Here is a 15,949-nt window from a genome sequence, read left to right as displayed (position 1 = left end):
ATATTTCTGCCCACACAAGACTGCATCAAAGAACATGGAATTTTGGGGGACCTAATACATCCAAACCAGCACAGTCACCAACAGCTAATCACTGGCTCAGAAAAGGAACCAAAGTGGTTCCTCTGACCCAGGCCAGCCAGGGGGACCTGGGCTCAGGAGAATCAGGGCATCAAGGCTGGGCCAGGAGCAAGCCAGGATGCCAAAGTCAGAGTAACAGTTGGGAGCCCCAAAGCCCAAGGCAGCCCAAGGGGCACAGACACTCCTGCGTCCACTGCTTCCCAAACTGGAGGGCCGAACCGAGGTGGGTAGAGACTGTTTCCCCATACGCTCGTGGTGTGCAAGCCTTGTGCGGAGTGCTTCACATGCATTACCTCACTTAGTAGTCACAACCACCCTATGAAGCATGTGGTATATGGGGATACTGACGCCAGGAGAGTTTAAATAATTTGTCCAAGGCCCCGTGCCTAAGAAATAGTCAGGGTTCAAACTGAGGCCCCTACAAAGCCTGGAGCAGGAAGAAGCAGGGGAAATTGGACAGAAAATAACTGAAGTCCCTATGTGCAAAGCAAAGACAAGACAGATGGGGAGGAGGAGGCAGGGACTTTTCAAGAGAAATGAATTCAAGGGGCATTTGCTAGGGGAGTGGTGAGAAAGAAGCAGACACCTGAAGAAAGAGGGAAACTGGAAACAGAAGCAGCCTCTCACCACAGCAGCCACAGCAAAGGATGTGCCTCCATGTTTCCAGATAAAAGGCCTGATGGAGGAGAGGGGCCTGGGAGCAGAGATTCTAAGCCCTTCTGGTCTCCTTTAGGGACGGCAGCTCCAACAGAACAAGGCAGCGCATTGCAGACAAGCTCTTATTCCAGAAGGACCCTATAAATCACCCTCCTTTAGGGAACATGATCAAGAACTGAGCAGATCTTTACTGTTGCCTAATTCTGAATGAACATGTTAAAGCATTTTTGGTGTAATGAAAACATTAGATCAATTCCTAGCAGTGATCGGTGTCATTAAATCAATAACCCGTGTAGTCCATTATGCTGATGGCTGACACGACTACTTGAAGGTCTGCTAACAATGACGCCCTGCAGAAGTGCCCTCTACAAAGTGATTGGAGTTGCGGGGAGAGGGAGGCGGGGAGGCCAGAAGGAGAGGACAGAACAAGATAAAAATCTGCTCTGTCTGCCAATCTGAAATATATTGGAAAAAGGGGAAAAGGGTTGATTGTCCAAATGTTACAGGCTTCCTCAGGAATAGCAGGTTGAAAACAGAGATGATTCATTAAGAAATGCACTTGCACAAATTATTTTTTGTTGGACAAGAACAGGTTGCTTTTTTTATGATTATTATTATTTTCTCAGTGTTCACAACTACAAGATTCTTGCTACGTACTCCATCTTTATCTTCTCTCCAATAAATCAAACAGACCACAGAAAGGGACAGTGAGAATAAGAGCAGAAAGAAATACAATGAAAGTAGCCCAGGGTTAGCCTTGGGAATAATCACTGATGTAAAGTTAGAAAAGGAGTTTGTGGGTCTCTGATATCCAGTGACACAGTCTCCCTCAGGCAGCAGTTAAACTCATCCACTGAGAATTTTTCAGCTTTCCAAGTGGGAAATCTGTTACTAAAAGAAAGGACAATGGGTCTTGGAAGACAAGAAAAATTGCTCAATACACTGATGTATCCAGGTGCATTCATATCCAAGGGCTGCCATAACAAATACTACAAACTTGGTGACTTATGACAATGGAAATTCATTCTCTCCCCATTCTGGAGCCTAGAAGCCCAAAATCAAGTTGTCAGTAAGGCCGTGCTCTCTCTGCTGGGTCTAGGGAAGGATCCTTCCTTGCCTCTTCCTAGCTTCTGATGGTAGCCAGCAATCTTTCGTGTTTGGCTTGTGGCTGCATAAACCCTGCCTCTGCCTCCGTCTTCTCATGGCCTTCTCCCCTGGGTGTTCATCTCTGTGTCTCTTCTCTTCTCGTAAGGACACTAGTCATTCTGAAGTTAAGATACACCCTAAACAGCATGAACTCATCTTAACTAATTATATCTACTATGACCCTCCATCCAAATAAGGTCACATTCTGAGGAACTGGGGATTAGGACTTCAACACCTCTTTTGGAGGGACACAATTCAACCCATAACACCGGGAATCATAAATCATAAATATCCATTTTACACACAAACAGTCACTTTCACTGCATGAGCAGCCTCTGGGGTGGAGACACGTTCACCATAGGACACTGTTTGGATAGAAGCACAGAAGACGTGGCAGAAAACAGGATGCCAAAGGCAGATGGTTATCCAGATAGGATGGCTTGGCACCACCGGTACCACTCCAAACTTCAGATAGTGCCCATCGGATTCAGGGGGGAAGAGGCAAGCTGGGTCTCTAAAGAATGTGTTAGCAGTGGGCAAGTACTGCCCTACTCTAACAGAGTGTGCCTGAGGCCCAGAGGGGAGATGCACTGGTCACTAACTCCTTCATCAGCTCATTCAAAGAGAGGAGAGTCCAACAGAATGAGGTCAGCTCTCAGTGAACCTGGAGACCCCAATAGCTCTGGGCCACAGCAGAAATGCAGAGATGATGATGTGAAAGTCCAAGCCAGAGTGTGAATAATTCTAACTGGAGAAGCAGAAAGAACAAAAATGGTGTAAATATTGGAAGACGAAAGCAAACATAATTATTTGCAGATAATACTTGGGTGATAACCACAAAAGAATCCTGGAAAACTGAAAAACTATCAGAAACGTTTAAAGAATTCAATTAAGTGCCTGATTACAAACTTTATCTTCAAAAATAACAATTTTCCTATATACAAATAATAACCCATTAGAAAACATGATGGGAGAAGTTCTCATTAACAATGACAATTGAAAAAAAAAAAAAACTAGCTAGAAATAAACTTAAAAAGAAATGTGCAGAACCTATCTCAAGGAAACTTTTAACTGTACTTTGGTAGAGTATCTTCAAGCTTTAATTTTAAAAGGCTTTAATAAGGCATCTTGTTTTGGGGGAGGAAGACAGTATTGTGAAAATGTAAATTCTCTATAAATCAATATACGCATTCAATGCAATCTCAATCAAAATAATAAACATTTTTTTCTCCAAACTTTATAAAATAACTCAAACATTAATAGGAAAAATGAGCAATGTAGGATATTAAAAAATGTGTTATAAAGCTGTAGTGAGTAAAATTATATGTTACTGGTGCAGAAATAGAGAAATCATTTAAAAAACAGCAAAAATCCAGAAATAGACCCTAATATGTATGGAATTGACTATAAGATAATATCTAAAATAATGATAATAAGAAAACATTTATTGAGCACACATAATGTGCCAAAGGTCAACTCATTAGCCTCGATTTCTACCATATTCATTACACCAAAATTACTTCAGGCCAATAAGATTTTTTTAATCTTCAAAACTGAAATGTCATAAAGAAAAATCAATAGATCTGCTTACAGTAAAATGTGTAGAGAAAAATCACCACAGACAAAGCAAATTTGAAAGATAAATAAAAACTAAAACAAAATTTGCAATACATACAGACAGATCTATACTAAGTTTACACAAAGCACTCTTATAAATCATTTACCAAAAGAAAACAGCCTAATAGAGAAATAAGCAAAGGTGGGCTTTTCTTAGTATAAGAAATAACAAATAGTCATTAATCAGATACAAAGATACTCAAGTTAACCCCCAATTTAAGAGACACAAATAAAAATAAGTTACTGTTTTTACTACTGATTGGCAAATATTAAAAAGTTTGACAATACCCAGAGTTGATTAAGGAATGTGCAAACAAAGAAACATAGACTGATTTTTAGATATGTAAATTGGTACAAATCTTGGCAGAGCCACAAAAATCATCATGAAAAGATCTCCAAGACCTTGCTAAGTACAAAAACTAGTCAAAGAATATGTACACTACATAACACATACTCTGTGTTTAAAGAACCACACAGCATTACCTACATGTGCTTGGACTTGCCCAGTTGAAGCCCCAAAGGAGATCATTTATGCCTGCTCTAGGGAAGCCAGGCACAGGAAGGGGACAGAGAGAAGTGCTACTTGTATTTTCCACAACAAGCAACACTGATTTTGTAATAATTTAGAAAGGAAAAATAGAACCGACATCTAAGAGAGAAAAATGATAGCCAGGGTTATTCTGAAATTGAGAGAGTAGGACCCGGGAGGTCACAGCCAGTATCACTGGGGGCAGGAGCCCTTAGTCAGGCAGCCTTGGGCCAGGGTCCTCTTGCCCACCCACAGTCCCTGGAGGCATGTGTGCTCCACCTCAACAAAGGGAAGGGTCTCTGGGGCCTCTGGCAGCAGAGAGGAAACACCCCTGCCGCGTGGAGACTTCCTCCCAAGGAGGCTCAAGCCCTCATGGACTCTTCTTAGCAAAGACTTCTTTGACTTTGATGTCAAGATTTTCACTTACATTCCATCGTCTGCATTACCAGTGCTTATTCAATCAACATTCCATATATAGGAATTGTGCCCTTTCTGCCTGCCAGGCACAGGGCTAGGCACAGGGGAGGGAGACCCAGTTTCACTCACCCAAAGGCCCTCCAAAGCAGCCAGGAAGGCAGCAGATGAATCAGTAGTGCCACAATTAATTCTTCAAATGTAAGGGTTATATAAAGGAAAAATGCAGCCTCACTGGGTAGAAACTAGTCAGTGAAAATCTTGAAGCAGGCAGTTTGTTCCTGGAGGCCTTTCATTCCTTTCAATAGTCCATTCCTGCCAATCTCTGCTAAACAGCTTCAAGCCCAACCCATTTCAGGAGCTATTAGCAGTTCAGTAAGGGGCTCTAGCATATCTTCTGCTCCAGGAATGGACAGGCAGAGACACCTGTGGCATCAGGTGTTCTCTCCTAATCATAACCCACCTCCAAGGCCACACCAGTCTTACTTCTTCCATGAAGGCTTCTTTGATCATTTCACTTTCATTCATTCATTCATTCATTCAACAAATATTTACCTAGAGCTTACCATGTGCCAGGTCCATTTTTAAAGGTATCGAGAACATAGAGGTAAACAAAACAAAGTGCATGCTCACATGGAGCTTTGACTCAAGGTGGGGGAGATGGCATAAAACAAGTAAAGAAATACATAAAGACACCCATCACAGTAATTGCTCTGAAGTAATTACACAGGTTCTGAGATAGAAAGTGATTAGGGAAACTTTTGAGAAGATAATCATGGAAGGTATATTTATATTACTTTAGGTACCCAAAATGGAACAATTTATATAACATGGAAACATGTCTCAGAGGCTCTGATTTCAGAGGTGGTAGCCCAGGGCCAGTGAGGCAGTTCTGTCATTCAATATGTGGCTTCCACGTCTAGGTCCAAGATGTTTGCTCCAGTTGTGTCATTTTCAGCCAGTGGGAAAGGGAAAAGAGGAAGGCAAAAGTAAGCAGCTTCTTTTTTTTTTTTTCTTTTTTTTTTTGATGGGTTTTTTTTTATTAAATTCAGTTTTATTGAAATACATTCACACACCATACAATCATCCATGATATACAATCCACTGTCCACAGTATGATAACATAGTTATGTGTTCATCACCACAATCTATCTCTGAACATTTTCCTTACATCAGAAAGAACCAAAACAAGAATAAAAAATAAAAGTGAAAAAAGAACACCCAAATCATCCCCCCATCCCACCCCATTTGTCCTTTAGTTTTTATCCCCATTCCTCTACTCATCCATACACTAGATAAAGGGAGTATGATCCACAAGGTCTTCACAATCACACTGTCACCCCTTGTAATCTACATTATTATATAATTGTCTTCAGGAGTCCAGACTGCTGGGTTGGAGTTGGTAGTTTCAGGTATTTACTTCTAGCTATTCCAATACATTAAAGCCTAAGAGGTGTTATCTATATAGTGCATAAGAATGTCCACCAGAGTGACCTCTCAACTCCATTTGAAATCTCTCAGCCACTGAAACTATTTCGTCTCATTTTGCATCCCCCTTTTGGTCAAGAAGATACTCTCAATCCCACAATGCCGGGTCCACATTCATCCCCGGGAGTCATACTCTGTGTTGCCAGGGAGATTTACACCCCTGGGAGTCGGGTCCCACGTAGGGGGGAGGGCAGCGAGTTCACCTGTTGAGATGGCTCAGTTAAAGAGAGAGAGAGAGCCACATCTGAGCAACAAAGAGGTACTCAGGGGGAGACTCTTAGGCACCATTACATACAAGTTTAGACTCTCCTTTGTGGTAATAAGCTTCATAACGGCAAGCCCCATGCTCGAGGGCTCAGCACATCAAACCGCCAGTCCCAATGTTTGTGACAACATCGACACCAGTCCAGGTGAGGATGTCCAACACATCCGCACCTTCCCCCAGATCCTTGGGGGCTGGGGAGGCGGAGGCAAGCAGCTTCTTTTTAAGGATGTGATTTGGAAATTGCAGATATCTCCTCTTGCATACTACATGGACCACTTAATGTCAAGGGAGACTGAGAAATGTTGCCTTTGGCTGGATGGCCATGTGTCCTGGAAAACTTGGGTTGAGATGGGGTCAATTGCCAAAAGGAAAAACAGAAGGGCAATGGACAATCAGTAGTCTCTGCCAAATAAGACCTATAGGAGGAGGTGACTCTTGAGCTGAGACCTGAAGAATGAGAACGAGGCAACCATGAGATGCAAAGAGAGAAGATCATTCTAGCAGAGGACCAGGATAAAGGCACCGTGGCAGGACAGGGCTGGATGTCTGCAGCACAGAGAGGAGATCCATTCAGCCAGAGAGGGGTGAGCAAGGGTTCAGCATGCTTGTGTCAAGCCCAGGCAGGAGGCTGCCATAGCAAAAGAGTTAGGAAATGACATCAAAATGGTAGCAGGAGCCAGATCAGGCAGGGTCTTTTTAGGCCATAGTAAGAAAATTTAATTTTATTCTAAGAGTAATGGTAAGCCATTACAGATTTTTAAGAATGGGAATAAGTGATCTGATATAGATTTTTTTTAAAATCACTCTCACTTTGCTGTGGAGAATGGATTGGAGGGATGCAACAAAGGAATTAGAGTCTGGCAGGGGATTGTCTTTGTTTGTCAGGCAATTATCACACATACCACAAACTGGTTTTGTCTTACAAATGGGAATTTATTGCCTCATGATTCTGAGGCTAGAAGAAGTCCAAAATCAAGACATTGGCAAGATTGGCTTTCTCCCCAAAGACTGTAGCATTCTGGTGCTAGGTGCCAGCAATCCTTGGGGTTCCTTGGCCTGTATCTCTGCCTCCCGCCACATGGTGGTGTCCTCTATTTTCTGGCTGAAAATTTTGAAACTTGCTCCTGATGGGCACATGGTGTGTTTATGCATTTGAACTGAAAGTGCTTTCCACAAGTTAGATGACCTGTATGGCATCTGGCATAAAGCTGCCTCCCTCAAGAGTAACTACAACCTTCCCATGCACAAGATGATGAATACAGACCTTAGCAGAATCTCGAAAAGCCCAGAGATCCAAAGAACCTTCTGAGCACACAGAGTTCTAAAGAAGAACCCACTGAAAAACCTGAGAAGCATATTGAAACTAGACCCATATGCAAAGACTACGCACCAAAACACCATTCTTTGCCAGGCTAGGAATCACAAACTCTGGACAGATAAAGCTGCAGCAGCATTAGAGGCCAAATCGGACGAGAACAGGGTTCCAGGCAAGAAGCCTATAGTGGGGAAGAGAGGAAGGAAGGCTGTTGGTGTTAGGAAGCCACACAAGCAGAAGGCTTCAGCCACCAAGGAGCCAGCAGAAAATAAACCTACCACAGAAGAAAAGAAGCCTGCTGCTTAAATTGCTTATTCCTTAAAAGTCAAATCATTTTGGACCCTTTATTTTGAATGAAGACCAGATCAATAAGGCAGTGAGGAGAAAAAAAAAAAAAAGCCATGTTTTAAACTGTGTGTTACAGTAAAATTGCATCAGCCAGTTGTATAGTTAAGGTCTTCAGACTTCAGCTACTCTAGGGGGCTGTCTGGTAAACACAGAAGTAACCAATACAAAGCAGCTTTTGCTTTCAGGGATCCAGGCACCATTAGAGGGATTATCCCTGGGACCCTGTGCCAAGACAATGGAGAAAAGAAAAGGTTCACCCATGAGGAAGCCCTGAGCCCTACAACATTTAGAAGTGGGCAGAGGTGAAAAAATGATCAAAGGAGACGAAAAGGAACAGTTGGTGAGTTACAAAGAAAACCAAGAGAGATGATGTTTCACTTTCCTAAAGCTGCCAGAATGCAATACACCAGAAATGGGTTGGCTTTTTCAATGGGGATTTATTAGGTTGCAAATTTACAGTTCTAAGGCCACGAAAATGTCTAAATTAAGGCATCAAGAAGTAGGTAACTGGGAAGGCACATGGCAATGTCTGCTGGTCCTTCTCCTGGGTTCTAGTTTCAAAATGACTTTCTTCAAAATATCTCTGGGTTTCTGTCTCTCTTAGCTTCTCTGAGCTCTCTCCAAAATTTCTCTTCCTTTTATCCTCTCATAGAGAACTCCAGCAAGGGGATTAAGACCCACACTCAATGGGCGGGTTCACATCTCCATGGAAACAACCTAATCAAAAGGTCCCACCCACAATAGGTCTGCCCCCACAAGATTGGATTAAAAGAACATGGTCTTTTCTGGGGGTACATAACAGATCCAAACCAGCATCTCAAAGAAGCTAAGACAGTGTTTGCAGAAATCTGCCAGCTGCAGCTGAGAGGCCAAGAATGAAGAGGACAAAAATGTATCCATTGGATTTGGCAACATGGAAGTCACCGGGGGTGTGTGGATTTTCCTTCCTCTAAATTTAAGCTTTTCAGTGTCCTCTGTTCATTTGACACTTGTCAACTCATTGTTAGTGAACCTTGTTTTGTTATGGCTTCTCTCCTCAACTATTTACAACTTCTATCTCCATGGCATGTGGAAGTGCTCAAAGGTACAAACCAACAAAGGGTGTTGGTTGACTGAATCACTTAGAGATGCAATATAGCACCTGGGCACTGCCCTCACAGTTGTATGACCTTGTATGACCTTCACTTCATTTTCCTCATCTGCAAACTGAGGATAATAATTCAATCTATCTGTGTTAGGTTGAGTTTCCCTCAAAACAAAGGAGCGGGGTAGGAGAGTGAAGTGATGAGACAAGGAAAATAGGGTGTGTGAATGTGGGCAATGGGGATCAGTTCCATTGGGAACCTCTGGTAGACTGTGTAGAGCAGGGGTGGGCAAACTAAAGCCCTCAGGCCAAATCTGGCTCACTTCTTGTTTTCAAGACTAAAGTTTTATTGGAACAAAGCAATGTCCAATTATTTATGTTTTTTCTATTGTTGCTTTCATGCTACAATGACAAAGTTCAGTAGTTGCCACAGAGACTGTATGGTCTCCAAAGCCTAAAATATCTACCTTGCCAACCCTTTATGAGGAAAGTTTGCTGACCCCTTGTGTAGAACAAGTTTCAGAAGTGTCCTACCCAAGGGAAGAGATAACCAGATATTTAGCTACCAACTTCTGTCCATGGTTGCTTGCGGGCTGCCTGGCACTTCCAGCCTTTCCTGCACACAACCAAGCATGCTGAGCCCCTTCTCCCCGGAGGCCAGAGAAAGCCCTTGGGTGGAGAGTCACCAGGGCTTGCAGTAGGAAGCAGGTGAGTGCTGAGGGATGTCAGCATGGCACCGACGGTTTGCCCACACTACCTCATAAGGTTGTGAGAGGATTGAGTGAATGATTCCATGTCAAATCATTAGAGCACATGGAAGAGCTGTCTAAATGTTAGATATTATTTTGGTTATCAACTACATTCGCCTCTTCCCATAGGGCCTACTAAGAACAGCCTAATTCAGCAAAAAGATCTCAGCTTTGATGCCACTAACCCCAGTATTCCAGATGGGGAAACCAGTCCAGAGTTGTCTGCTTTGCAAACAGCCTCTCATGTGGAAAATAACAATGATTAGTGGAAACATGGCAAAGAATGCTGATTTCATGAATTTTATTTCTCATTTTACTCCTAGGATGAAGGTCAGCCAGTTGCTCATGCCCCACCTCCCCAGGTGGGTAAAGTTTCTCTTTTCATTATTTGTAAGGTAGAATTAAGAGAATTGCTTAAGGACACAGGGCAGCCGACATTGCAGCCTAACTTGTGATTTCTTCCACTGTCAGTATACTCAAGGCCATGCATGTGAGAGAGACTGGGATTCAACAAAATCCAAAGAGACATCCTTTCCCAGGTTTCCCTAAATGGGTTGGTTTCAAATGGAAAGAAATATGTAAAGAGATTTAAAAAGAGGAATATAAAATGAGGGAAGAAGAAAAAAAGACAAAATCTGTGAGATCTGGGATTTCACCAGCAGGGGCAGGACAGATCCAGGTGAAACAGTGATGTCACAAAGGGGGCCTGGCTGGTCCACCCTCACCTCTTTTCTTGATTGTCTCCATTTCTCTTTTCAGCTCACCCCTCCACCTCCCACCACTGTACCCAGGGCCTTAACATCCACTACCTGACTTCCTCATCTCAATTCTCAGAGCTCTTGGCTTTTGCTCCCACGTGGAGTACCCGAAGCTCTGGATGGTCTCCAAACTGTTTTGATCAATTCATCAGTAAGTTAAAAATTTCAAGTACCCCACATATATGTATATTTTAAATCTTAATACATATGTTATAAAACACTATTATATACAATGCATACATTTTAGATAAAATAAACATAAACAGAAGATTTAATATTTTCTTCCCAACCCCTCTGTGGTTCTTCTAGCACATGCCCTGCAGTGCATACACCTCATTCTGGACACCACTGGACAAGACCAGGGTGGCCCTGCTTTTATCTGCCTTCATACTGGGCTTCTGGGTAAGATTTCATTTCAAGAGAGGGGTTTATTGCTAAGTAAGAATTTTGAAAACCATAGTTTTATACCTTTCCACACCCTTTTTCTTTTTTGCCAAAATTTACTCTTCCCTTATCTTATTCCCTCAAAGCCCTATTCTGTCCCAGATATTCTAACAGGCTGGCCTAGGCCACTCTTTGGAGGTTCTAATTGGTTCTCCAGACTGGGTTATATGCTTGCATTTTAACAGGAATTTTTTGAGAATGTTGCCTTAGAATAAAGAAATAACTGTCAGGAGCTGGGTGTGGACAAAGGAAAATATATTTTGGAGCAGGGAAATCTTTTGCTTCATCTCAAATTACCCCATACCAGAGGTTATTCTCTGTTTAATAAGTGAGGTGGGGGTAAGGACCAACTCTGAGAAGCTATGTGGAAAATGCTTCAGGCTGGGCCTTTCTCAGCTCAGTCAGCACCTACAAGTGAACCAACAGCCCCCTACAAAGAAAGTCTGATGCCACACAAGTCTTCCACCCACCCACCCCCACCCCTACCCCGAGACCCCCCAACAAACACTCTCCTATGGCTTGGTCCAGTTCTTACTCCTTGGAAACCAGCTCAATTTTCTCTTCTCTATCAGCTCCCACTGGATGGACCCTTGGTTCTGACAGTCTCTGTGGGTTCCCAGCTCCACCTTCCCCTCTGGACCCTGCCCCATGCCCCTTGTCCCCATTCAGTGCATCTGCAGCCCACCCATACCCTCCTGGTCCCAGACCCAGGTTTGGAAGGCCAACACTGGTCAGAGAACCAACTCTCTAATTGTCCCGTACAGAATTTGTACAGGCACAACTGGTCTGCACATCTCCTGCCCTCCAAACCCAAACATCCAACAGCCAGGCAGTGGGCGGCCAAAGAATGTTCAGTTCCCAATGGCAAAGTGTTATATCAAGGCTGCTTCTCAATCTACCTGAGTCTCTCAACCATGATTCCAGAGCTCAAAAGCATCCAAATGGAGTGTGCGACCTGTTGATGGCAGGGAGTGTGCAGATCGCTTAGGACTTCGGAGCTAGGCGAGAAATCCTGCCAAAGATGAAGAAAAACAGAGAAAGATTCTGCAACAGAGAGAGGGAATTCCTATATAAATTCAAAGTAGGAAGTCAGTGCTTTGAACTGAGGTTGCCCCTCCAATTTCCTGTTCAAGAGAATGCCAGTCATTTGCATGGACGTCTGATGCTGCTTCACAATTTACCCTGCTTTATAGAAAATGACTTAAAAGAAGCTCTGAGCCAGTTTATAAAAGAAGAATCCCTCAGAGATTATGATAGAGATGCTGAAGCATCACTGGAAGCTGTGAAATCAGGTGAAGTAGATTTACATCAGTTGGCAAATACATGGGCCAGAGCTTATGCTGAGACCACATTAGAGCATGCAAGGCCTGAAGAGCCCAGCTGGGATGAAGATTTTGCAGATGTGTACCATGACCTAATCCATTCTCCTGCCTCTGAAACTCTCCTAAATTTGGAACATAATTACTTTGTTAGTATCTCAGAACTGATTGGTGAAAGAGATGTGGAGCTGAAAAAATTACGTGAGAGACAAGGTATTGAAATGGAAAAAGTGATGCAGGAATTGGGAAAATCACTGACAGATCAAGATGTAAATTCACTGGCTGCTCAGCATTTTGAATCCCAGCAAGACTTAGAGAATAAGTGGATGAATGAATTAAAACAATCAACTGCCATCCAAAAGCAAGAGTATCAGGAATGGGTGATAAAACTTCATCAAGACCTAAAAAACCCCAACAACAGCTCCCTCAGTGAAGAAATTAAAGTTCAGCCAAGTCAGTTCAGAGAATCTGTGGAAGCAAATGGAAGGATTTATGAGGAACAGAGAAAGTTAGAAGAAAGTTTTACCATTCACTTAGGAGCCCAGTTGAAGACCATGCATAATTTGAGATTGCTGAGAGCAGATATGCTAGACTTCTGTAAACATAAACGAAATCATCGCAGTGGTGTGAAACTCCATTGACTCCAGACAGCACTGTCACTTTATTCCACATCTCTATGTGGCTTGGTTTTACTGGTAGATAATCGAATCAATTCATATAGTGGTATTAAAAGAGATTTTGCCACTGTTTGCCAAGAATGCACTGACTTCCATTTTCCCCGAATTGAAGAGCAACTGGAAGTTGTCCAGCAGGTGGTTCTTTATGCTAGAACCCAGCGCAGGAATAAGTTGAAAGAATCACATGATTCTGGAAACCAAAATGGAGGAAGTGATGATAAGACTAAGAATTCTGATAGAAACTATTTAAATATTTTACCTGGAGAATTTTATATTACACGGCATTCTAATCTCTCAGAAATCCATGTTGCTTTCCATCTGTGTGTGGATGACAATGTGAAATCAGGAAATATCACTGCTCGTGATCCTGCCATTATGGGGATCCAAAATATACTCAAGGTTTGCTGTACCCACGACATTACAACAATAAGCATTCCTCTCTTGTTGGTGCATGATATGTCAGAGGAAATGACTATTCCTTGGTGCTTAAGGAGAGCAGAACTTGTGTTTAAGTGTGTCAAAGGTTTCATGATGGAAATGGCTTCATGGGATGGAGGAATTTCTAGGACAGTGCAATTTTTGGTACCACAGAGTATTTCTGAAGAAATGTTTTATCAACTTAGTAACATGCTCCCCCAGATCTTCCGAGTATCGTCAACACTCACGCTGACATCCAAGCACTAAACCATGATAGACTGACAAGCTGGCAGAAGAGGATTGTTAAACTCCAGGAATTGAGCTGTGCTGGAACTCTGTCAAGCAAAAGATGCCCAGAAAAAGAACCTACAACCCAAGTCACAAATCAAGTCATGATATATGTCTGTTAAACATTCCAAAAATTTATGTATTGCACAAACTTGTGATCAACCCCTTAACTTACACATTCTTAAAATCTCCTGAAAGAGTAGCTCTTTTTTTTCTACAGTTGTGTCCTGTTTGTGAATATTAGTAAGTTAAAACTTCCCTGTATCACACATGGACACTTCCTATAAGAAACCATTCACTGCGTTTTCATGGAGACATTTGACTTTTTCAAAATATTTGAATCATATCAGGTCTATGCTAGGCTTAGTTGAGCAAACAGAATCTTCCTTTTACCATATTTACCAAATGAAATTGCAAAAGCACTGAGAAATACATTGCAAGTATGGATTTCTTGTGAAAATCTTTTTGTAAAAGCAATAATATATGAGACAGATGAAATGTGAAAAAAAAAAAAAAAAAAAGCATCCAAATGCATTTGGCACAGTTTTTTAGTCTCTTCTTTCCATGCACCCAGTTCCCTGATACAAGTGGGCAATCTGAAGAGCAACCCATTTTTTATTTCAGCTCTCCTCCTCCTTCAACTCGTCCACCCTTGAGGCTCTTATTAATTAGGCCCATTATAATTGGTCTGACTAAAAGAATGCCCATTTTACCTTTCTTCCTCTAAACAACTACGATCCACCTATGAATTCTGTAAATCCAAATGGTAAATTTATAACCAGAAACTTGAGTGCATTTACTTAAATCAATTATGACGAAATGGTGCCCTGTAACCAACGGCCATAGGAGAGGAGTCACCAACATGCTGAGGGCAGACTTCTGCCTGCCTTTGACCCCACCGCTGAGGCAGTTCCCCAAGGCCACCCCAGCTTGATGGTTGAATGGGCATTTCCAGGGGGCCAGTCACACTCAGTGCCCTCCCAGGAGCCCTCTTCCTTTTATGTTCTCCATTTATTAAACACATAAGATGACTGCCCTTCCTAACTGCCCTTGGTGTGTTCATTTTTATTTAAATTTACTTAAACATTTTTTATAGCTTCATTATGTATCTGGCACTCTTATAAGCACTTTACAAATGTTAATTCATTTCATTCTTACAACAACTCAATAGATACTATTTCATACTATTTTGCAGGTGAGAAAAATGAGGCTCAGAGAGTTGAACTGACTTGCCCGAAGCCACTCAGCCAGTAAATAGCAGAGGCAGGATTCGAACCCTAATCCCTGAAACTCCAAAGCAGCTACTATCAAGCACTAGACTCTCCAAACTTCCAGCAGCCCACAGGCTGAGTCAGCAACCCCAGAGGGCTTCCCATTCGGGTACACTGGGTGAGGGCGGGGGGTAGCTCAAGAACTAGAGAGAAAGGGGAATGGCTGAGTAGCCAGTCTTAGCGCTGGCATCTCCGTCCCCGCCCGTGGGAAAGGAAGGGATTGGCCTGGTGCCCGACGGACGAAGCCCCTTGGTCCGCGCGCGGCGCTCCCCGGGCACTCACCTCCACAGAACACCTCCCGGCTCAGGACTTCTTGCGCCGGCGCCGGCCCCAGCAGCAGGGCCAGCAGCCCCAGAGCGAGCAGCGCGGACCCCATGCCCCCGCGGAGGAGCGCCCTGCTCGCAGCCCGCGCCGTGCCGCCGGCCCTCTCCCCCGGCCGCCGGGCAGGGAAACGGCATGCAAAGGCCCTGCCCAAGCCCACGTGGGTGAGGCGGCATCGCCACGGAGACCAGCGACAGCCCCGGCCCCGGCCCCGCGGGCGCAGCGACAGGTGCTGCCAGGCGGACGCACCTGTGCGCGCCCGCCCTCTTGGAGTCTTCCGGGGCCGCGCGCAGCTGCCTCCCGCCAGGCTGGTCACCGCCCCTAGGTCCCCATGCTCGGGGCCCCAGGCCCTTCATCTGCTAAACGTTTATTTTCAGCCTTCCCAGGCAAGGGAGCTGGCGTGGGCGTGACAGCGGGGGCTTCCGCCGCAGAAAGTCGTGAGTTCAAATCCCAACCCTACTGGTAAAGACGTGTTTGCGCAAATCACTCAGCAACCCTGGGCCTTGTTTTCCGAGTTGCTAAAGTAGGTTCTCAGGGCCTGTGAGAATCCAGGCTCAGTATGCCTCCTCTCAGCATCGCCGCCTTTCCAAGTTCCGGTCTAGACACTTGGCTTTCTCCCATCTGGCCAGAACTTACCTGCCCTTGAGGATTTTCCCGTTAGTCCCATCCCTGCTCACCCCATCCCCACTGTCCACCCCATCTCCCCTGTATCCTTTAATTAGCTTCATTCCTTTCCTACCTGATTTCCACTCCACGCTGTACAC

General features: G+C 43.8%; 2 protein-coding genes across 2 annotated transcripts in view; one reads left to right on the top strand and one right to left on the bottom strand.

The window, feature by feature from the left end:
• CNPY1 (canopy FGF signaling regulator 1) overlaps window positions 1-15,268 on the bottom strand; it is a 78,003-nt gene extending 62,735 nt beyond the window's left edge. Inside the window, exon 1 of the mRNA XM_037837385.1 lies at window positions 15,147-15,268. Within this exon, the coding sequence (XP_037693313.1) occupies window positions 15,147-15,240 (94 nt within the window). The 5' untranslated portion in view covers window positions 15,241-15,268. The remainder of the gene's footprint in view (window positions 1-15,146) is intronic.
• Window positions 11,902-14,082, top strand: LOC119534827 (protein C12orf4 homolog). Its single transcript, XM_037837384.1, is given in 1 exon segment — window positions 11,902-14,082. A coding segment is annotated over 1 exon segment (1,659 nt). The 5' UTR covers window positions 11,902-11,913; the 3' UTR covers window positions 13,573-14,082.
• Window positions 15,269-15,949: the final 681 nt, after the last annotated feature.

This window comes from Choloepus didactylus, chromosome 5 (genome assembly GCF_015220235.1).
Source record: "Choloepus didactylus isolate mChoDid1 chromosome 5, mChoDid1.pri, whole genome shotgun sequence".
Taxonomy (NCBI): domain Eukaryota; kingdom Metazoa; phylum Chordata; class Mammalia; order Pilosa; family Megalonychidae; genus Choloepus; species Choloepus didactylus.
The sequence above is the reverse complement of the archived record's forward strand: the minus strand, read 5'-3'. Positions and strand labels throughout refer to the sequence as shown.